The 24,228-nt window shown below is 41.1% G+C and overlaps 1 protein-coding gene across 1 annotated transcript in view; it reads right to left on the reverse strand.

The window, feature by feature from the left end:
* Positions 1–24,228, reverse strand: part of LOC139411073 (hexokinase-2-like) — a 58,089-nt gene that overhangs the window by 11,854 nt on the left and 22,007 nt on the right. Inside the window, exons 3-12 of the mRNA XM_071156899.1 lie at positions 20,455–20,603; positions 19,092–19,211; positions 18,862–18,957; positions 16,742–16,841; positions 12,677–12,860; positions 4,191–4,352; positions 3,689–3,922; positions 1,313–1,617; positions 601–749; positions 393–512 (exon numbers count right to left, since the gene is read on the reverse strand). Coding sequence (XP_071013000.1) covers positions 393–512; positions 601–749; positions 1,313–1,617; positions 3,689–3,922; positions 4,191–4,352; positions 12,677–12,860; positions 16,742–16,841; positions 18,862–18,957; positions 19,092–19,211; positions 20,455–20,603 — 1,619 coding nt within the window. The remainder of the gene's footprint in view (positions 1–392; positions 513–600; positions 750–1,312; positions 1,618–3,688; positions 3,923–4,190; positions 4,353–12,676; positions 12,861–16,741; positions 16,842–18,861; positions 18,958–19,091; positions 19,212–20,454; positions 20,604–24,228) is intronic.

Below are 24,228 nucleotides of genomic sequence, written 5' to 3' on the forward strand. Positions count from 1 at the left end.
TCAGTATTGTTGTAATTGTCATTATTACACACACACACACACACACACACACACACACACACACACACACTTTTTTTAAAGGGCGATTAAATCGGCATCGTTTTTTTTTTTGGTCCTCCAATAAATCGGTATCAGAGTTGAAAAATCATAACTGGTCGACCTCTCCTACAGACGCCTTATACAATGTGGGAACAGACCATGTGATGCACTTTGTCCACTCCTGTCAGCACTTGTCCTTCCAAGCCTTGCCATTTGAATGAACAGGTGCAGACAGAGCACCGACTGTTCTCAAGTGTTTTCAACGTTCTGTCTGTGAGAGGTTCAGCAGTGGTTCAAGCCATCCAAAAACAATGTTTAAAACGAGTTTTGCGTGTGCGTGTTTGCTTTGTTACCTGGTCCAGTTTTTTCTGATGGCAGGGGAAGGAGAAGGTGAAGCCGAGGGGCAAGGAAGCTCCTTTCATACCCATGTACTCCAGGAAGTCAGCGATGCAGTGCACTATGTGGTCAAACAGCTGACAGAGAACAGACCGAGAGAGGTGTCAAATGACCAATGCAGTGGACTGGGACTGTGACATAACAGACGGACATTTTCCGGTTTACCTCCTCTCCAGTGCCCTGCATAGCCTCCTGGGGGATGGCGTAGATCTTGTTGTGCATCTCCACGCTGCGTCTCTTCCCGCCCCGCACGCGAACCAGCAGAACTCGGAAGTTGGTCCCACCCAGGTCAAGGGCCAAGAAGTCACCGTGCTCTGATAAATTCAATGAGTCAGACAATAGGGAAGGTAGCTAAGCAAGAGCGATAACTTAACACTTACATTTTGATTTATTTTTTACATTTAGCAGCTAGAGGGTTATGTGCCTTGTTTAATAACGGAAGTAGGTGTTCACATCCTGGCAGACTTTTTTGTCATCCCTGAATTTCCAACCGGTAACCCTCTGATTGCTGGCTGACCACCCACCCAAACACCCTAGGCACAGGTGGACTGTTCCTAAGTGAATTTGGTGTATTGATTTGGTAAATTCTTAACTACATGTAGCAGCTTAAGGTTTCCTACTCCTCATTCTCCTGCTAGTCCTTCCAAGGACATCTGTCTATTTTCCAGGATGTTCAATCAAGGGCTTTCTGAAATTTTCAAGGTCCATGGTGGGTACCCTTCAATTAACATCTTATGGCTCCATCTCCTCCCAGTCACACACATTCCTCCCATCTCCCTCCCTCTGACCTTCTAATCCAATGTTTTTTGAGAATGAGCCGAGAGGACACGAGGAACTGCAATTGAGATTCTTCCGCAGATACCACCCCTTCTTATACCTGTTCCGTCGGGGGTGGAGCGGACGTAGGTGGGCAGCATCTTGACGGTGGCCTGGTCATGACTCTCCTTGGCCAGGCCCCTATTAATCTCATCTCCCATCCTCCTCTTCACCTCCAGAAGCTGCTCCCGGCTCAGACGCAGGGCGTCCAGAACACGCTGCCGCTCAGCATGTTGGGTAGCCAGCCGGTAGGCCACCGCCGTCACCATGGCCGCCCCCTTCCCGCTGCCGTCCTCTGAGCGCAGGAAACGCACGTCGCAGTCCGGCACCAGACGCCGTACCATCTTGTGGAGCCGCCGCGCAAACCTGGGCGAGGAGAGGCACAACTTTACTTTTAAGCTTATTAAAATGTTAAAAAGGTTTAATTAGCTATTAGTAAACTGTTAGTAAATTAATTACAATTTGTTCATGTTTCTTATTAGTGAATACATGTGTATAAACCATTCCTTACTTGGTCTTGTAAATTTAATTGGCACTTGAGATTTAAGGTTAATTTCCATTGTAATTCCCCTCATCCGGTGTAATTTATACAGAACAAAAATATAAAAACACAACATGCAACAATTTCAAAGACTTTACTGGAGTTACAGTTCATATTAGGAAATCAGTCAGTCAATTGAAATCAATTCATTAGGTCCTAATATATGGATTTCACATGACTGGTAATACAGATATGCAGCTGTTGGCCACAGATAACTTTATCAAAAAAGAAAAAAGAAGGGCCACACAATAGGCCTCAGGATTTCATCACTGTATTTCTGAGCATTCAAATTGCCAATGATAAAATGCAATTGTGTTTGCTGTCTGTATCTTATGCCTGCACATACCATAACCCCTCACCACCATGGGGCACTCTGTTCACAACATTGACATCAGCAAACTTCTCGCCCTCACGACGCCATACACATGGTCTGTGATTGTGACGCCGGTTGGACATAGTGCCACATTTTCCTAAAATTATGTTGGAGGTGGCTTATGGTAGAGAAATACATTCATGGGGTCTTCAAACGGGCGGCGGTTCGTGTGCAAAGTATATGATTACTGTGAGAGTAGTTTCTAAATGTCCCAAAGTATTCTCTCGTTCTCTCTCGTAACAAGCCGCAATATTGTGTCAGTCTGCTAGGGACCTGTTTCTAATGTATTAAGTGTGTATATTTATCCTGTGTTATCATTTAGTTAGCTAGTAAACAAATAATTAAACCAATTTGTGTAGTACTGAATCATAAGGATGGGGTTTTGCAGATGCAGGAGGTTACGAGTGTTCAGAATGATGATATTATGATTAATGAGTTCAATGTTTATGGATATAATATATATAACCTTTAGAGTTTAATTCGGGAGATGGTTAAAGTTAAATAAACAAATAAAAATATACCGCTCATGATGCCCCAATTCCTAATGAGTGAATTGTTGCATGATTCATTTAAAAATCGGTAACAATTAAACATCTTTAGTGGATTAGATAAATAACAGTCAGATTAATGAAAGTAAAGTCACAACAATAGTTTATTATAGGATTCCTATACTTCACAGCGAGTCATGGCTCTGGTGTGAAACTCAAGTTGTGGGTTGAGTGTCAAATTGAGCCTGAATACATTTGAATGAAATGGGATATTGTGCAATTGCATTACATTTTTGATGTGGTGAAAGGACTGGAGTAGTAGTGTATTTGAGCCTTGCACTGCTTGATATCTACAGTGTCCACAAGGGATAGAGGATATGAGGGAAATGGTAGCACTTGATTTGAAGGTCTTATTTTACATGGTGTAGAATCTTAAATTTGACCAGTTTCTCACAGCAGGAAAATAACCCTGCAGAAACAGGAAATCTGAATTAGTGTGTGAATTATAATTAATAAACATTTTTTGGGGGATGGATACATTTTTGTAAGGGCAAATCAAGTCAAGTGGAAATTACAAAGCCTTTTTAAACAAATACACTAAAAGTATGCTGCAGGAAATTTCCTGAAACAACAGGGTGATCAAATTCAAATCCAACATCTGTAGAGCAGGATGAACTGTAAGCCAACCAAATTCATGACTGGCATTTGAGATGAGGGTCAGTTCCACTGTAATTACACTGTGCAGTCTAGTTTAGTTCATTCTAATGCCTTAGAAGTAAGAGCACTCCTTCTATACTTCAGTGAGTAGTAACCCCGAGTGGTGTGTCACAGAGAAGATGTAGATTACCTGAGTATCTAGTAAAATACGTTAAGTGCCATTTTAAGTACAATACTTCATCTGTTCTATCCTGAATTGGCGGGAGCCACAATGACAATGTCATTGATCCCCACTCTGTTAGAGATAACCCCAGAGTACAGCATCTCAAAGCTCACACACACACTTGGGCTAAAACACACAAAAACTGATCCACTCACTGTGGGTGGTTCTTGTAGACAGAGCCGTCCACTCCTATGGTTGTCCTCAGCCTCTCCGCAGCCTTGTTGTCTCTGATCTGTCTCAAAACAGAGACTAGCGTGGCAGCACACAGGTGGGCGGCCCGTGTCGACACCACCTGACACACCCTCTGAGTGGCCACGCAGTCCTCCCCAGAAGGGTCCAGGCCCAGCCCCCTCAGCACCTTCTCCGCACTCACCAGACCCTCCTGGTCTCTGTCAGAAAGAGAGCACCACCTCAGTTACATACTGGCTTAAAAAGTATAACATTAGGTTTGGTACTTGCTCATCATTATCATCATATTCATCATCAGCAGCATCATATTCATGATCATCATTAGCAGCAGCATCATATTCATGATCATCAACCAAGTTATATCAAGATACAAGACAGAGTCAATGAAAGAGCCATGCCATCTATTATTTTATACCTTGATTAAATAGGCCCACAGTCTCACACATATTGTACACTCATACTACTGACTTGTCGTTTTCGATGGCGGAGACGAAGCTGGTCTGGAAGTGTCCTGTGGTGAGGAGGTCAGGAGTGGTGTGACCCTTGAACGCCAGGTCCTCCTTGGCCATCTTTACCAGGATCAGACGCACCAGCTCCCCCATGTACATCCCACTGATCATCTTCTCAAACCTACACACGCACATACAGGCACGCAAATCCTGTCATGATTACATGGCGAGCACATCAGAGGTGGATTTCGAATGATTGCTCTGTCTCAATAGCTGATTATATACAGCTAAACACAAACCAACTAGTTGGTTGTTCAATCTGGTTTCTACCGATGTAATTTAATTTGGTAGTAAATTTGGCCTGACTTGGTGTGTCAACTTCAGCTGTCACTTTCACTAGCTAGCCATGCAGACAACCAGCTAACTAGCTGCCAAAATGGAGATCAGAGTAATGTTGTTTATCTGTTAGGCGGAGGTTATGGTTTGTCATGTTTGCTAGGTACAGATATTCACTGTTATCCTAAAATTTGACAATTTAGCTGTCGTGTTAGGGTAGAAGCCCGCACAGTGGAGCTCATATGATATAGATTTGCAGTGATATTTGTTTGCAGAGCCAGCTAACAAGTTGCTTGTTTTGTACCGTTTCTACAGATGCTATTCATTTGGAAACTGTCCCAGCTTTGTAACTAATTTAATCTGTAAACAGTTCTACCACATTCTTTGATTTCTTACCATCTATGAAAAGTAATCTGACCATGGGTCTTGACGTGCGAGTACCCTATATAGCCTTTATGGTTGTAATCTAACCCAGCTGATCATCCATGACCATACTAAGTGTGTATGCTTAGTGGGACCATCATTTGTTTTTCAACAGGACAATGACCAAACACAACTCCAGGCTGTGTAAGGGCTATTTGACCAAGAAGGAGAGTGATGGAGTGCTGCATCAGATGACCTGGCCTCCACAATCACCCGATCTCAACCCAATTGAGAGGGTTTGGGATGAGTTGGACCGCAGAGTGAAGGAAAAGCAGCCAACAAGTGCTCAGCATATATGGGAACTCCATCAAGACGGCTGGAAAAGCATTCCAGTTGAAGCTGGTTGAGAGAATTGCAAAGCTGTCATCAAGGCAAAGGATGGTTACTTTGAAGAATCTCAAATATATTTTGATTTGTTTAACACTTTTTTTTAGTTACTACATGATTCCATAATGTGTTATTTCATATTGTTGATGTCTTCACTATTATTCTACAATGTATAAAATAGTGAAAATAAAGACAAACCCTTGAATGAGTAGGTGTCCAAACTTTTGACTGGTACTGTATGCACACCATGAACTGGGAAAATCTGGACACTAAGGTCTTCATGAAATCATTTTGATTGACTGAATGCGCTGTATGACATCATGATGATACTGTTTACTGTGAGATGGGAATGGGAGGCGTGTAACTGGACCACATAAAATATTATGGAAACCCCTAACAGTTGATTATCAGGAAGAAAGTATGTGTATAGTTGAGGAAAAAAAAGAGAGGAAGGGAGAGCAAGACAAGTGTGAGAGGGACAGAAAAATATATTCCTGACCACAATAGCATCCTATTTGTTGCTGCCCCTCTCCTTCCTCCCTCCCCCCGTTACTCTAGGTTCATGACAGGAGTGAGGGAAGTGATTGGGAGAGACATGGCTCAGCACCAGGCAGGGAGGAGGAGTTGGAGATGATTGGAGGGATAGAGCGAGGTTAAAGAGGGGAAGAGGAGTGTGAAGCGGGGAAGAGGAGTGTGAAGAGGGGAATGGATGGAGAGGGGAAGAGGAGTGTGAAGAGGGGAATGGAGGGAGAGGGGAAGAGGAGAATGGAGGGTGAGGGGAAGAGGAGTGTGAAGATGGATAGGGAGTCAAAGTCAGGACTATTATCAAAATACTGCAAGATAATTTCCCCAAACTACTTCACCCATGGCAAGCCCTCTCAGTGGATGAAGCTATGATACAACTTGACAGTAGACTACTGTGGAAGCAGCATAGGCCCCCCAAAAAACAGTAAGTGGGGGGTAAAATATTGTGCCGCTGACTCCTTGACTGGCTACTGCCTAGCTTTCAGTGTGTACATAGGTCGGGGGGGATCAAGCAATTGAACTTGGCTTAGCCTGCAGAGTTGTCATGGAGCGCATGAGGAGCTCTCTCGTCACAACACTATGTCTATGCTGATGACAACTTTTCAGCCATACCTCTGGTGAGATATCTTTTTGATGTCGACATACTTTTGTGACACAGCAAGGCCCAATAGAAAGAATTGACCCAAGGCCATAATGAAGGCAAGCTCCATACAGGTCAGAGTCTAAAATGGTCTGCAGATAATCGTAAAGCGTGCTACTGTAGGGACAAACGAGATGTGTACTTTCTATGTCCTAACAGCTCAGGGAATGACACCCTAAAACCAGTATCAAAACACGGGCAGAATGTACTCATGCGATCCAGAGCTGGTCCTGGATTACAATAAAAAAAATGGGCCGGGTTGATAAGGAATTCCATGTAGTATAAGAACACCACCTCCCAGCTGCCCACTGCACTGAGGCTAGGAAACACTGATCATCATCACTGATAAATCTACGATAATCGAGAATTTCAATAAGCATTTTTCTACGGCTGGCTATCCCTACCCTTGTCAACAGCCCTGCACCCCCCACAGCAACTTGCCCAAGCCTCCTCCATTTCTCCTTCACCCAAATCCAGATAGCTGACGTTCTAAAAGAGCTGCAAAATCTGTACGCCTTCAAATCAGCTGGGCTAGACAATATGGACCCTCTCTTTCTAAAATTAGCTGCCACAATTGTTGCAACCCCTATTGCAACCCCTACTAGCTTGTTCAACCCCTTTCGTATCGTCTGAGATCCCTAAAGATTGGAAAGCTGCCACGGTCATCCCCTTCTTCAAAGGGGAACACACTCTAGACCCAAACTGCTACAGACCTATATCTATCCTACCTTTCTAAAGTCTTCGAAAGCCAAGTTAACAAACAGAACACCGGCCATTTCAAATCCCACCGTACCTTCTCCGCTATGCAATCTGGTTTCCGAGCTGGTCAAGGGTGCACCTCAGCCACGCTCAAGGTCCTAAATGATATAACCGCCATCGATAAAAGACAATACTGTGCAGCCGTCTTTATCGATCCGGCCAAGGCTTTCGACTGTCAATCACCGCATTCTTATTGGCAGACTCAACAGCCTTGGTTTCTTAAACGACTGCCTCGCCTGGTTCACCAACTACTTCTCAGATAGAGTGCAGTGTGTCAAATCGGCCTGTTGTCCGGACCTCTGGCAGTCTATGGGTTCAATTCTTGGGCTGACTATTTTCTCTGTATACATCAATGACGTCACTCTTGCTGATGGTGATTCTCTGATCCACCTCTACGCAGATGACACCATTCTGTATACTTCTGGCTAGAGGGAGACCAATTATGATTTTTCAACGCCAATAACGATTATTTGAGGACCAAAAAAAGCCGATACCGATTAAAATCGGCCGATTTTTATACATATTTGTAATAATGACAATTACAACAATACTGAATGAACAATAAACCCTTTTACTTTAACTTAACTTCTTTGATATAGGGGGCGCTCTTTTAATTTTTGGATGAAAAACGTTCATTGGCATGAAGCGCTTTCAAAAATTGCGGCACTTCCTGATTGGATTTTTATCTGGGTTTCGCCTGTAACATCAGTTCTGTTGCACTCAAAGACAATATCTTTGCAGTTTTGGAAACGTCAGAGTGTTTTCTATCCAAAGCTGGCAATTATATGCATAGTCGAGCATCTTGTCGTGACAAAATATCCCGTTTAAAACGGGAACGTTTTTATCCAAAAATGAAAATACTGCCCCCTAGTCACAAAGGGTTAAGAAGTTTTAGGTTGTAGTTATTATAGGAATTATGACACATCGACTATGTAGCTCTAAACCATTTGTATTTCATATACCTTTGACTATTGGATATTCTAATAGGCACTATAGTCAGCCTAATCTCAGGAGTTGATAGCCGTGAACAACTCTGTAAATCAAGCATTGCTAAGAGCTAGCCCAAACAACTACCTCTTTCCCTACTGTATTTATTTTATTTATTTAGCTCCTTTGCACCCCATTATTTGTATTTCTACTTTGCTCATTCTTCCACTGCAAATCTACAATTCCAGTGTTGTACTTGCTATATTGTATTTACTTTGCCACCATGGCCTTTTTTTTTGCCTTTACCTCCCTTATCTCACCTCATTTGCTCACATCGTATATAGACTTGTTTCTACTGTATTGTTGACTTGTTTTATTCCATGTGTAACTCTGTCGTTGTATGTGTCGAACTGCTTTGCTTTATCTTGGCCAGGTCGCAATTGTAAATGAGAACTTGTTCTCAACTTGCCTAACTGGTTAAAGGGTGAAAAGGTGAAATGAATAAATAAAATAAAAGCTGCTGGCAAACGCAGTAAAGTTTGAATGCTTACGAGCCTGCTGCTGCCTACCACCGCTCAGTCAGACTGCTCTATGAAATATCAAATCATAGACTTAATTTATAATATAATAAACACAGAAATACGAGCCTTAGATCATTAATGTGGTCGAATCCAGAAACTATCATCTCGAAAACAAAACGTTTATTCTTTCAGTGAAATACGGAACCGTTACGTATTTTATCGAATGGGTGGCAACCAAGTCTAAATATTGCTGTTACATTGCACAACCTTCAATGTTATGTCATAATTATGTAAAATTCTGGCAAATTAGTTCGCAAAGAGCCAGGCGGCCCAAACTGTTGCACATACTTTGACTCTGCGTGCAATGAATGCAAGAGAAGTGGCAATTTCCCTAGTTAATATTGACTGCTAACATGAATTTCTTTTAACTAAATATGCAGGTTAAAAAATATACTTCTGTGTATTGATTTTAAGAACGGCATTGATGTTGATGGTTGGGTACATTCGTGCAACGATTGCGCTTTTGTTAAATCATCCCCCGTTTGGCGAAGTAGGTTGTGATTCGATGATATATTAACCGGCACAGCACTGATTATATGCAACGCAGGACAAGCTAATTAAACAGGTAATATCATCAACCATGTGTAGTTAACTAATGATTACGTGATGATAGATTTTTTCCCCTATACGTTTAATGCTAGCTAGCAACTTACCGTGGCTCCTTGCTGCAGGTGGTCAGCCTGCCACGCAGTTTCCTCGTGGAATGCAATGTAATCGGCCATAATCGGTGTCCAAAAATGCCGATTGGTGTGAAAACTTGAAATCGGCCCCAATTAAAATTGGCCATGCCGATTAATTGGTCGACCTCCACAGGTTTGTGTTAACAAACCTCCAGACGAGCTTCAATGCCATACAACACTCCTTCTGTGGCCTCCAACTGCTCTTCAATGCATGCAAAGCTAAATGCATGCTCTTCAACTGATCGCTGCCCGCACCTGCCCGCCCATCTAGCATCACTACTCTGGACGGTTCTGACTTAGAATATGTGGACAACTACAAATACCTAGGTGTCTGGTTAGACTGTAAACTCTCCTTCCAGACTCACATTAAACATCTCCAAAATAAAATCTAGAATCGGCTTCTTATTTCGCAACAAAGCCTTCTTCACTCATACTGCCAAACATACCCTCGTAAAACTGACTATCCTACCGATCTTGGACTTCGGCGATGTCATTTACAAAATAGCCTCCAACACTCTACTCAGCAAATTGCATGTAGTCTATCACAGTGCCATCCGTTTTGTCACCAAAGCCCCATATACTACCCACCACTACGACCTGTATGCTCTTGTTGGCTGGCCCTTGCTTCATATTAATTACCAAACCCACTGGCTCCAGGTCATCTATAAGTCTTTGCTAGGTAAAGCACCACCTTAGCTCACTGGTCACCATAGCAGCACCCACCCGTAGCACACACTACAGCAAGTATATTTCCCTGGTCATTCCCAAAGCCAACTCCTCCATTGGCCACCTTCCCTTCCAGTTTTCTGCTGCCAATTATTTTTTGTTATTTTAATCACTGAAGCTGGAGTCATATCTTCCTCTCTAACTTTAAGCATTAGCTGTCAGAGCAGCTTACCGATCATTGCACCTGTAAACAGCCCATCCAAATACCTCATCACCATTTTGTTATTTTTTTTGTTGCTCCTTTGCACCCCAGTATCTCTACTTGCACATTCATCTTCTGCACATCTATCACTCCAGTGTGTAATTCCTAGATTGTAATTATTTCACCACTATGGCCTATTTATTGCCTTTACCTCCCTAATCTTACTACATTTGCACACACTGTATATATATTTTTCTATTGTGTTATTGACTGTACATTTGTTTATCCCATGTGTAACTGATGTTTGTGTCGCACTGCTTTGCTTCATCTTGGCCAGGTCGCAGTTGTAAATAAGAACTTGTTCTCCAATGGCCTACCTGGTTAAATAAAAGGGTGAAATAAAAAAATAAAACATCAACCAGCTCAGGAGCTACTAGAATGTTGGATGGACAGGCAGGAAAATGGTGGAAGTATGTGTTGATGGATGCTCAAAATTGCTATTATTAATGCTTACATTGTGTGGGGACCCTGCAAAGACCCCTTCCCAGAAACCGCAGGCACCTGTCCCTGAAGGCATTCAAAATGCAAATTGCACATTGGCTTTGTGATGGATACAGTGGCAGGAAGCGAAGAGCCAAGAGTGTGGCACCAGGGGGTGTGGACCGATTTGTAACTCATAATTTGAAAGCAGGACAAAATTATGAGAGGGCGCAGGAAAGGGTGTGTGGTGTGCATCCGGAGTGGATGCAGGGCAAAGAGTGGGAGAGTGGGTTTTGAAATAATTTCTGAACAGTGTCCTCCGGTCAACTTTTTTATACCAGGGTCCAAAGAGTTAACCTGTTTGGGCTAGGGGGCAGCGTTTTCACGTTTGGATGAAAAGCGTTCCCAGAGTAAACTGCCTGCTACTCAGTCCCAGTTGCTAATATATGCATATTATTAGTAGATTTAGATCTGAAGTTTCTAAAACTGTTTGAATGATGTCTGAGTAAAACAGAACTCATATGGCAGGCGAAAACCATGAGAGAAAAATCCAACCAGGAAGTGGGCAATCTGAGGTTGGTCGTTTTTCCAGCTCATTCCCTATTGAAGATACAGTGGGATATTGGTCATGTTGCACTTTCTAAGGCTTCCACTAGATGTCAACAGTCTTTAGAACCTTGTTTGATGCTTCTACTGTAAAGGAGGGGGGAATGAGTCAGAAGTCTGGCAGAGAGCCACGAGCGCGTGATGCGCGTTCATGTGAAAGTTACCACGTGTTCATGTGAATGTTACCTCAATGTCCATTGCTTTTCTACAGACAAAGGAATTGCCCGGTTGGAACATTATTGAAGATTTATGATAAAAACATCCTAAAGATAGATTCTATACATCGTTTGACATGTTTCTACGAACGGTAATATTACTTTTTGTCTGAACTTTTGCCTGGACCTGCCCGCGCGTCGTGAGTTTAGATTGTGTACTGAACGCGCAAATTAAAAGGAGTTATTTGGACATAAATGGACTTTATGGAACAAATCAAACATTTATTGTGGAACTGGGATTCCTGAGAGTGCATTCTGATGAAGATCAAAGGTACGTGAATATTTATAACGCTATTTCTGACTTCTGTTGACTCCAACATGGAGGATATCTTTTTGGGTTGTGTTGGTCTCTGAGTGCTGTACTCAGATTATTGCATGGTTTGCTTTTTCCGTAAAGTTTTATTGAAATCTGACACAGCGGTTGCATGAAGTAGAAGTATATCTTTAATTCTGTGAATAACACTTGTATCGTTTATCAATGTTTATTATGAGTATTTTTGTAAATTGATGTGGCTCTGTGCAAATTCATGGGATGTTTTGGAGGCAAAGCCAAATGTAAACAGAGGTTTTTGGATATAAATATGAACTTGAGCGAACACAACATACATGTATTGCGTAACATGTTGTCCCAGGAGTGTCATCTGATGAAGAATATCAAAAGGTTAGTGATGAATTTTATCTCTATTTCTGCTTTTTGCGACTCTTCTCTTTGGTTGGAAAATCGCTGTATGCTTTCTGTGACTAGTTGCTGACCTAACATGATATGTTCTGCTTTTGCCGAAAAGCTTTTTTGAAATCAGACACTGTGGTTGGATTAACGAGAATGTTATATTTAAAATGGTGTCTAATACTTGTATGTTCGAGAAATTTGAATTATGAGATTTCTGATGATTGAATTTGGCGCCCTGCAATTTCATTGGCTGTTGGCGAGGGGTTCCACTAGCGGAACGGGGCGGAACACAGTTCCTAGACAGGTTAACAAGGTTAAAATTACAGTTTCCACAACAAGCCAGATCTACATGGCAGCTGGAGGTTGATATCTTTTCCAGGTGGCCTTGGGCAATAGACAAAGAAGACTAGCGTAATATACAGTATAGTAGAAGTAGAGAGCGGGCCATGCGTCTGCCCTCTCACTCACAGCTGTTTGCCGGGGTTGAGGGAGCCGGCGTCGATCTCCCGGTCGAAGTCTGTACGGAGGTCATCCAGAGCGCCGTCGTCACCGAATGCCCCCCACTCCATGTTGACACACATCCTCCCCTCGTCCCCCTCCACCAGCTCCAGGTGACGCATCTCCTCCATGTAGCAGGCGTTAGTGCCGGTACCTAGGGGGGCAGCGACAGACAAAAAGGACATACTGTTGGCAACAGGGACATAAGGACTGACTAATCTGATGACAAAGAAAATCAACCTCTGGAGCAGATATGTGGATATTGACTCATCAACAATCACGCTTCAAAATCTAATTCAGGTTTAGACTTGTACAGGGGTTTCAATGCTAAGCCTTTCTTACACCAAAAGCACAATTGAATATGTCGCAATAAACCCACAGTAGGTGTATTATTTACATACTGATTTACCTCCCCTCCATATGTATTTGAACAGTAGACATTTTGTTTCATATGAGGCGAAAGTACAGAATGTCAGCTTTTATGTGAGGGTATTTTCATACACCTGACCATCCACCTGACAGGTGAGGCATATCAAGAAGCTGATTAAACAGCATGATCTAAACAGCATAATCACACAACACAATGCCACAGATGTTTTGAGGGCGCGTGCAATTGGCATGCTGACTGCAGGAATTTCCATCAGAGCGGTTACCAGAGATAATGTTAATTTCTCTACCAGAAGCTGTGTAAAACATTTTAGAGAATTTGGCGGTATATACAACCGGCCTCAACCACAGACCACGTGTATGTGGTGGGCGAGCGGTTTGCGGATGTCATCGTTGTGTTGGTGGTGGGGTCATGGTATGGGCAGGGTTAAGCTATGGACAATTAACAAAATTGCATTTATCGATGACAATTATAATGCACAGAGATACAGTGACAAGTTTACTGTTTACTGCTTTACTGTTTAGACATGATATCACTTTATCTAATCCCCCATGTGAAGAAGTCACTTTAGTGTATTAATGTAGTCAAAAGTTTAATATTTGGTCCCATATTCCTAGCATGCAATGACAACATCAAGTTTATGAGACTACAAACTCATTGCTTTTGCTGTTTGTTTTGGTTGTGTTTCAGATGTTTTGTCCAATAGGAAAGTCAATAATGAATTGTGTCATTTTGGAGTCACTTTTATTGTAAGAATAGAAGATGTTTCTGAACACTTCTACATTCATATGGATGCTATCATGATCATACCCCCCAAAATGCTAACCTCCCCTGTTATGTGTAATGGTAAGAGGTTAGCATGTTTTATTGTAGCCTCTCGCCCTCCTTACTCATCATTATTCATGATTTTCCTAATCCTGGCATGATCAGGATTAATTTAGACGTGTTCAGAAACATCGTATCTACTCATTTAGAAAGTCAGACAATTACTCCAGTCGCCATTCAGTTACTATTGGGAAAAACACAAAACACAACAAAATCAAACTGCAAATGCTTCCAACGAGTTTGAAGAGTCACAAGCTTTATGTAGTAGAGGTCGACCAATTAATTAGGGCTGATTTCAGGATTTCATAACAATCGGAAATCGGTATTTTTGGACGTCGATTTTGTATTTATTTATTTTTAAACACCTTTATTTAACTAGGCAAGTTAGTTAACTTCTTAAGGTATAGGGGGCAGCATTTTCACTTTTGGTATAGGGGGCAGAATTTTCACTTTTGGATAAATAGCATGGCCAATTTCAACTTCCTGCTACTCATGCCAAGAATATAAGATATGCATATTATTAGTAGATTTGGATAGAAAACACTGTAGTTTCTAAAACTGTTTGAATCATGTCTGTGAGTATAACAGAACATATGTAGCAGGCAAAACCCCGAGGACTGACCGTTCTTTTTTTTTTTAGGTTTCTGTCTGTTCATTGGCAAATTATATTTCTTAGGAACTTGTTTTCAGTTCCTACCGCTTCCACTGGATGTCACCAGTCTTTGGAATTTGGTTGAGTTTATTCCTTTGTGCAATGAAGAAGTAGGGCCAACTAGGTACTGCGTAACACAGAGTTGCGCAATACTTGAAAAGTAGCTTGGTTTGTTGTCTTCCTGTATTGAACACAAACCCGTCTTCAATTTGATCGATTATTAACGTTTAAAAATACCTAAAGTTGTATTACAAAAGTAGTTTGAAATATTTTGGCAAAGTTTATAGGCAACTTTTGAAATATTTTTTAGTGACGTTGCGCATTTTGGAAGCTGTTTTTTTCTGGATCAAACGCGCCAAATAAATTGACATTTTGGGTATATATGGACGGAATTAATCGAGAGAAAAAAAGGACCAATTGTGATGTTTATGGGACATATTGGAGTGCCAACAAAAGAAGCTCGTCAAAGGTAATGCATGTTTTATATTTTATTTCAGCGTTTTGTGTAGCGCCTGCAGGTTTGAAATATGCTACCCTCTTTATTGACATTGTGCTATCAACAGATAATAGCTTCTTAATGCTTTCGCCGAAAACCTTTTTAAAATCTGACATGTTGGCTGGATTCACAACGAGTGTAGCTTTAATTGAGTATCTTACATGTGTGATTTAATGAATGTTTGATTTTAAATCATTATTTGAATTTGCCGCGCTGCATTTTCCCTGGGGATTTTTCCAAGTGGGACGCAAGCGTCCCCTATACGATAAGAAGTTAAGAACACATTCTTATTTTCAATGACGGCCTAGGAACGATGGGTTAACTGCCTTGTTCAGGGGCAGAACGACAGATTTTCACCTTGTCAGCTGAGTGATTCAATCTTGCAACCTTACGGTTAACTAGTCCAACGCTCTAACCACCAGCCTCACGAGGAGCCTGCCTGTTACACGAATGCAGTAAGAAGCCAAGGTATGTTGCTAGCTAGCATTAAACTTATCTTATAAAAAACAATCAATCATAATCACTAGTTTTAACTACACATGGTTGATGATATTACTAGTTTATCTAGCGTGTCCTGCGTTGCATATAATCGATGTGGTGCGCATTCGCTAAAAAGGACTGTCGTTGCGCCAACGTGAACCTAACCATTAAACATCAACGCCTTTCTTAAAATCAATACACAGAAGTATATATTTTTTAAACCTGCATATTTAGCTAAAAGAAATCCAGGTTAGCCGGCAATATTAACCAGGTTAAATTGTGTCACTTATCTTGCGTTCATTGCACGCAGAGTCAGGGTATATGCAACAGTTTGGGCCGGCTGGCTCATTGCGAACTAATTTGCCAACATTAAGTAATTATGACATAACATTGAAGGTTGTGCAATGTAACAGGAATATTTAGACTTATGGATGCCACCCGTTAGATAAAATACAGAACGGTTCCGTATTTCACTGAAAGAATAAAGTTTTGTTTTCGAGATGATAGTTTCCGGATTCGACCATATTAATGAGCAAAGGCTGACTGATATAAATAATATAATAGCCATTTTGCAGAAGCAACTTACAGTCATGCGTGCATACATTCTTTACGTATTTGGGGGGAGGGGGGGTCCCAGGAATCAAAACCACTATCCTGACATTGCAAGAGTCATGTGCTACAAACAGCTACAGAGGAATTTCATTTCTAAACAGTAAAACATATGTATGAAAATACCCTCAAATAAAAGGGCCAAGATAATTCATCCACATTATGTACTGTTGCCTCATATGAAATATTTGATCTGAAATACAAAATTCTGAAATAGAGCCCCCCCCCCCCCCCCTCCAAAGTGCTTCACTATCCAAATACATATGGAGGAGAGTGCATGTATGGACTGTATTCACACAATGGAAGCCTCTCAGCAAATACATTTTCATAAACATCAAAAAACATTGTGAAAGTGAGCACCAAGAGATCCTATAATAATTATGTGTTCTGTATGTAATTCTATGGTGAGGAAATAGGGAGCCAGAACATTGGAAGTCAGTCCTATTGATTGTGTATGGATTGCATTCATGATGGAGTGCTCAGTACCTCGCTCAAAACACTTAGATCGAGAGCATTGTGTTGGATTACACAAATCACAGAAAATCCAACTAATCCCCATATAGGTTAGGATGGAGAGGGACTCACCGACAATGAGGCCTATTTCACAGTGATGGTCGTCGTATCCACAAGTCATCATTGTGCCCACAGTGTCGTTGATTACAGCCACAATGTCAATGTCAAAGTCCTTAGGAAAGATAGAAACATGCCGTAATTAACAAGTGACTCCCTTGGCCAGCATGCCGTGACTGAAACCATTACGCATGATGCAACTCCTATGAGAAACAAGTCAAGATGCAGGGTGTGATCAGGGCCCGTATTCAGAAAGCGTCTCAGAGTAGTAGTGCTGCTCTAGGATCAGACCCCTTCTGTCCATGTAATCTTATTCATTATGACCTAAAAGGCTAAACTGATCCTAAAAAAATCAGCAGTCCTACTCCGATGTTATAAGCAGCCAATATAATCTGTTTTATATTTTGGGGGGGCTTCCTAGTCTCCTTTTCACCTCATTTAACACTTGATTTAGTTAACAAAAAGGCATCTCTCAAGAGTTTCACTTCATACATTAATGAAGAAAAGTTACAAGTGCAACAGAATAGGTCCAGACCCTGCCCAGCAACTCTCTAATCCCAACAACATCGTCACAAAGCAGCATTAATGTTCCATAGCCCTTGCAGAGCAGGGGAAACTAGCCTCTGCCCTGAATTGACACTGAAATCTAAATGAAAACGGTGACACAACATGTTGTCAAAGCAACACAATGTGAACCTCTGGGTTGCATTTGAGAGTGAGCAGCTAGCTAGTTCAACCCAGAGGTCTCTGACAGAGCTGGTCCTTCTGCTACATGCTGGGAAAGCAGCTGTGTTTCAGCAAATATTGCTTAAGAAATCAACTTGTGTTAGTTTCGAAATCCATGACTGACAGTACACAATATAATGATGACCTATTCAAATATAATTTGGTGCTTTCCTTGGAAGGACGAAAACACAGTAATTCCATTATAGATCAGGGCAGCGGTCAGGACAAGAGCAAAGCACAAGAACACTCCAACCCTATTTTCCCCGCCAAGCATAGTGTAGACTAAGTAACCGGAAGGTTGCAAGTTCAAACCCCCGAGCTGACAAGGTACAAATCTGTCGTTCTGCCCCTGAACAGGAAGTTAACCCACTGTTCCTAGGCCGTCATTGAAAATAAGAATTTGTTCTTAACTTACTTGCCTAGTTAAATAAAGGTAAAATAAGCAAGTGACTGGTTCATCATCAGACAAACAACAAATAAACAGAAATGTATACTGAATAGCTTGGCTGACAAATAGCACACTCTGCATCTCTAGGGCCTCTAACAGCTCTCGATACACTCCAGGTGCATTCCCATAATTTTTCATGAAAATGTACATTTCCAAAATGTTACTGTAAATGTACACCCCCCCCCCATAATTCCCCAGCCCATTTATGCCCCTTCATGTATGACTAAGCAGACTGGCTCTGAACAACAGCTTTTGTCACAAATTCAGACTTTTGTACACAAGGAAAAAAAGAAAAGATATGCACATCCAAAGAAAACATTCTAAAGGAATGAGTGTTGTGTAACTCTTGTATTGTATGCTCCCACTGTGGTTTATTGTGAGGCACACAAAACAGATGACATCAATAAAGCAAAAAAGTGGGCTACAACTACTTGTTTTGAATACACCCTCAGGAGAACTACTGTAAAGCTCAATATGAAGAGTTAAACTTAATGGTCGCAAACAAAAATGGGTAAAAACATTTATGGACTTTCTTTGTGAAAACAGCAAGCATGGGAACAGACAAACTCACATTCTGTGTGTAATGTGGTTCCCCTGCCTGTTGTTATTAAATATAAATATAGAATTGTTTTTAAATCACATATAACTCACTTATAAAAATAATTGGTGTGGGTGCATCTCTTATTGGGACCGGTTTTAGGCACCAATGAATAACTTCTAAACCCCCAAGTGGGTTGAGTACGATGGCATCTTTCTAAACTTGAATAAACACTGTTAATGTTAGCCATAATAGTGCTGGTCTGACGACTTCATGCTACACTTTCCGCTTAACCTTAGTGGGTCAAATGATGTGTAGCACACAATATCTAGAAAGTTCCTAGAAGTCCAGAAATGATTTGATCTGCTACTGCAATGGCTACTCAGTGCATAACCTTGGCCTATGAACTTTCTACTGACTCACCCCTCTCTTTTTGATGGCTTTCCTCAGAAGGCTGACCACGTCTCTCCCTTCCACCCCGTGTGACTTGAAGCCCTTGGTCCAGGACACCAGAATACTCTGCATGTAGACGCACACAAACGGCCACACACACAGGCAATGAAAACTTCTGGAGCATTCTGAAAATCTGTGACTTTTTTCCCTCTAACTTTCCAATGCGGTCTTCAAAAATGGTCACCCTTCTTATTCCTCACCTCATCCAGTTTGGTTTGCTGGCAGGGGAAGGAGAAGGTAAAGCCCAGAGGAAGCTTCTGATTCTTTATTCCCAGCTTCTCCAGGAAGTTAGCTAGACACTCAGCAATGTGGTCGAAGAGCTTAGGGAGAAACAGAGGGGTGTTCGGTTTTAACATAAAGCAGCAAACTGGTCAATGTTCTCGAAAACCCTTCAGCTCATTGGATTAGTTATTTTTTCAACCCCATTTATTTTGTATAATAGCAAAATGATAATGTTACGGTAAAATATTACAAATATTACTTTATAGCCCTTAACAACCACAACCCTTATTGAACACCCCTGAGATAAATCTGACAACCTTAAGAACATCAAAACAGGCACAAAACAGGAGAAAACGGTTTGAAACGGAGGAGGTCGTGCTTGTCGAATATCAAAACATTTGTTTTATTTTCAGTTCTCAATTCTGTGCCTACTGAACACAACCCTGCATGCATACATCCCTAGTAGTGGTGAGCGATTAATGCTTTTTGAGGTCGGTTCAGTTTTGGTTCGATTATTTAAAAATGATCACGATATTGATGCTTTTTTTGTGTGTAAAACATGAAATGCACTATGCATTATGTGGGTAACACAGAATTAAACAAGTATTAAAAAGTCCCATGATGGTAGTGACTGCCCATTACTGCTTATCACAACTATTATTCACATTATTTGAATAACATATTCCATTGTGTTTATTACATTTGTTTTATTTGATGACATTTCATTCCAAGTCAACTCATCTCTATAGAGCTGCTGTCTATGCTCTGACAAAAATCACTATTTTAGTAGTTCTTCAAAAGTAAATTAAGGCCTACTTTAATGAATGCTGAATACCAACTATCAATTGTCTTAGATCATGTATTTTCTGGTAGAGAAGATGTCTGGTAAACAAGTTTATCAGTTTTGTCAATTTATTGTCTTTTATTTGAAACACTCCAGTCAATGTTGAATGAGGACGCTTGCATTCTCAACCAGCTTCACCTGGAATTATTTTCCAACAGTCTTGAAGGAGTTTGCACATATACTGAGCGCTTATTGCTGATTTTCCTTCACTCTGCAGTCCAACTCATCCCAAACCATCTCAATTGGGTAATGTCTTAAAGTAATGATAGACTTGCATTTCTTTTCGCTTCTTTGAACTGTTCTTGCCATAATATAGACTTAGTCTTTTACCAAATCTTTTGTATAAAAATGAATGAGGAGAGGTGTCCAAGCTTTTGACTGGTACTGTAGTTGATTTTATTTAAAACATGGAATGGAAAAAATTCATTAACAATGTTGGCCAATCTATTATTTTTTTGGGGTCAGGGACATGGTCCACTCCACTCCCCCCCACTCACCTCTGAGCCGCTGCCCCTCATCAGCTCCTCAGGAATAGCATAGATCTGGTTCTCCATCTCCACCTTCTGCTTCCCATTGTCAGACACTTTCACCAGCAGGACCCGAAAGTTGGTCCCACCCAGATCTAGAGCCAGGAAGTCTCCCTTTTCTGGTGGATAAAAAAAAAAACACTGAAGGTTGGCCCCTAAAACATGTCTTTTTCACAACTTGCTGTAAAAGCAATACAAAAAAAATGCAAACTAACACCACACACACACTACAGTGTTAATTGCAATAGAGATGGTAAAGAATACAAATATATGCTATCAAAGATTTAAGTGGGAATGTGGTGTTTGTCTAGTTAAATATACTACAAGTTCTCCAAATAGCCTGTACCACAACTAGCCCTAATGGTATTTTTAATTAAATAGGGCTCTTTTATAAAAAGCGTATGTGTTTCTAACACAGCCTATCAAAGCTACATAGCTGCAAACAGATATGACCGCAAGCAGCAAGAATGTGATTGAAGCCAAGTCTCTCAAGCCAGACTTACACAATTTTAGAAATACCGGCTTTCTGACATCGCTGCTTTTTCTGCTTAATGCCCTACCATAAACATCCCCTTAGCAACAAAAGAGGAACTAGTAGCTAGCAAGATGGATATAAGAGGTTGTTCTTAATGACTGCATTTAATGACTATTTTGTGAAGAGTAGTTTTAACACTAGTAGTATTTGAAACCAACCAGTGCCATGGTTATCTAGCATTTACAGTTTTGTATAATTTTCAATACTTAGAACAAAGTAGGTGGGGTGAAGATGAGGCTAACCCTGCTCTCTTGCCTCCGCTCCAGCCCCTGGTTGCCCACCAGCCTGACAAGCCAGAGAGGCAGGCTGCTTGAGATGACACTGTCTGGAGCCCGATCAAAGTTCCCCTGCATGTCCCCTGTCTAAAAGCATGCCATCCTCAGATAGGTTTACAAACAGCAGGGAAGGGAATACAGTGAAATGATAAGGAATGTCTACAGAAAGGTTTATGAAAACAATTGTGTTCAACAAGTAGTTGCACAGGTGGTTTAGCAAAACACACTTAACACCTATAAAAAAAAAAGTGACCCCCTCAGTTCTAGGTACAGTAGGTGTTATAACAGTACCCGACTCAGAGACTCCTGCAGTGGTACAAACAAACGAGGCTGCAATGGCTGCTGGCGTTTCTCTCTCAACAATACTAGCAAAATACGAGTCCCAAGAGCCCTCACCAGACATCAGCTTTGAAATGTAATGTCTGTTCTATTCATTCTAATTCTATGGTACCAAAATAGCCAAATATCTTTGAATGCCCCATTGAAGGTTTAAGTAACCCTAGTCTCTGGCTCTTCCCTCTCCCCCAAGGTAGCAAGCATGTGTTTGGGGCACAGTTGGATGTGTCTGGCACTATGGCTCCGTGTCTGGTGGAGCTGAAGCCTAAGCTGGCCTCTCATCTGGGACCAGCTGCATCACAACACAGTCAGGTAAACTAATCCCTGTCTCCAGGGGTGAAAGTAAAGCGGGCCGGTACGGCAAAATAAATAGTGGAGTACACCGTACCAGTAAAACATGAGCCCGTCACAATAATTAAAACAAAATGTCAAGAAAACTGTAGGCTACTACACCATTGTGTATCATTATCGCATGTCAGAGGCATTAGCAACCTCTTGAAGCTAGGGGGCACTATTATTATGTTTGGAAAAATAACGTTCCCAAAGTAAACGGCCTATTTCTCAGGACCAGATGCTAGAATATGCATATAATTGACAGTTTAGGATAGAAAACTCTAAAGTTTTCAAAACTGTAAAAATATTGTCTGTGGGTATAACAGAACTGATATTTTGAAACCCCTGTGTTCCTATGCATCCCTATTGCCCATTGAAAGGGATATCAACCAGAGTCCTTTTTCTATGGCTTCCCTAAGGTGTCATCAGCCTTTAGACATAGTTTCAGGATTTTATTTTGAAGAATGAGCGTGAACGACCACATTGCGTAAGTAGTCAGGTGGGGGCTCTCAGTGATTTGTGCGCAAAAGAGAGAGGCCATTGTTACTCCTGGTCCTAGTGAAAAGCCAACTGTCCCGGTTGATATATTATCGAATAGATATTTGAAAAAAGAACCTTGAGGATCGATTATAAAAAACGTTTGACATGTTTCTGTGTACATTATGGATATAATTTGGAATTTTTGTCTGCGTTGTCGTGACCGCTCTTTCCGGTGGATTTCTGGGCATCCAGTCTGAGGAGCATACACAAACAATAAGCAACACCAAACTAACGGGAGGTATTTGGATATAAAAAAATATATCTTTATGGAACAAAAGGAACATTTGTTGTCTAACTGGGAGTCTCGTGAGTGAAAACATCCAAAGATCAAAAGGTAAATGATTAATTTGATTGCTTTTCTGATTTTTGTGACCAAGTTACCTGATGCTAGGTGTACTTATTGTTTTGTTTACTATCAATAAACTTACAAACGCTTGTATTGCTTTCGCTGTAAAGCATAATTTCAAAATCTGAGACGACAGGGTGATTAACAAAAGGCTAAGCTGTGTTTCGCTATATTTCACTTGTGATTTCATGAATATGAATATTTTCTAGTAATATTATTTGACATGCGCTATGTTATTCAGCGTTGCTGATGACAAATATACCGGATCCGGGATGGGTGGTTCTAAGAGGTTAAAAATTGAAATGACAAATCTTTACGACTAGGCCCAGAGAGATCATATTCAATTAACAGGAATTCTATATGTAACTATATGATTTAGGCAGATAAAATGTTGAGGCACGGATATAGGAGGTCCCAGAATAAATTAATTATACTTATGTTAGTCAAGTGTTTCAAAGAAGAAAATTACAGACAGGGTGACAGTTACTTCACGTTTCACAGAAGGTGATCATTGAGATCACTTTCTCTTCTACAACAATCTGACCAAAAAGGACCAATGAATCAAATGGCAAAGCAGACCAGTGATGTTGCAAACAGAATACACCATTAGCTACTCCTTAGGTTCAATATGTACATACTACTACACCCATTTGGTGTGGTCATATCTAACCCCAGACCCCCCTGACTGTCTCCCAGGTTCGCTCTGCTGGCGTTTTCTATGGGGTGAAGGCATAATGCCCAACACTGCAGGAACCCACAGAGGGGACGTCTCATGATTCGGTGCAGTAAGCGTGTCAGCTCGACACCAACACCCTGGAGGTGAGGGTTTCAGTAATAACTGGCTGTGTCATGTAATAACCTCTGGGTAATAACTGGTTGTTGTAAGTGGTGTATGCTCCTCAGACTGGATGAGAGTTTAGGAACAGTATGGGCCTGTACATGCTGTTCTAGTAACCTGGTTATGTAATGCTTTAACCTCTGCTCCCCAGACTGGCTGTGGACCAGAGTGTTATGCTAAATATCAGTGTTTTCCACAATTGCATAGAGTAGCCGGCCTCTGGTACATTAGAATGCCTTGATTACATCTAAATTCACAGCGAAAATATTGAATAATGAAGTAAGATGGCGCAGACAGAAATGGCAGCTCTGCTTCTAGCTCCTAAGCAGCTATACAGTATTTTGCTTTTGTGTGTCATTTCTTACATTATTAGCACAGAACGTTTGTGTTATTACATACAGCCAGAAATAAGTTGTGGATATCAGGGCAGCAGTAACTCGCCAGCATTAAGAATCTCAAATATATTTTGATTTGTTTAACACTTTGGTAACTACATGATTCCATGTGCTATTTCATTGTTTTGATGTCTTCACTATTATTC

This window comes from Oncorhynchus clarkii, chromosome 6, assembly GCF_045791955.1.
Source record: "Oncorhynchus clarkii lewisi isolate Uvic-CL-2024 chromosome 6, UVic_Ocla_1.0, whole genome shotgun sequence".
Taxonomy (NCBI): Eukaryota; Metazoa; Chordata; class Actinopteri; order Salmoniformes; family Salmonidae; genus Oncorhynchus; species Oncorhynchus clarkii.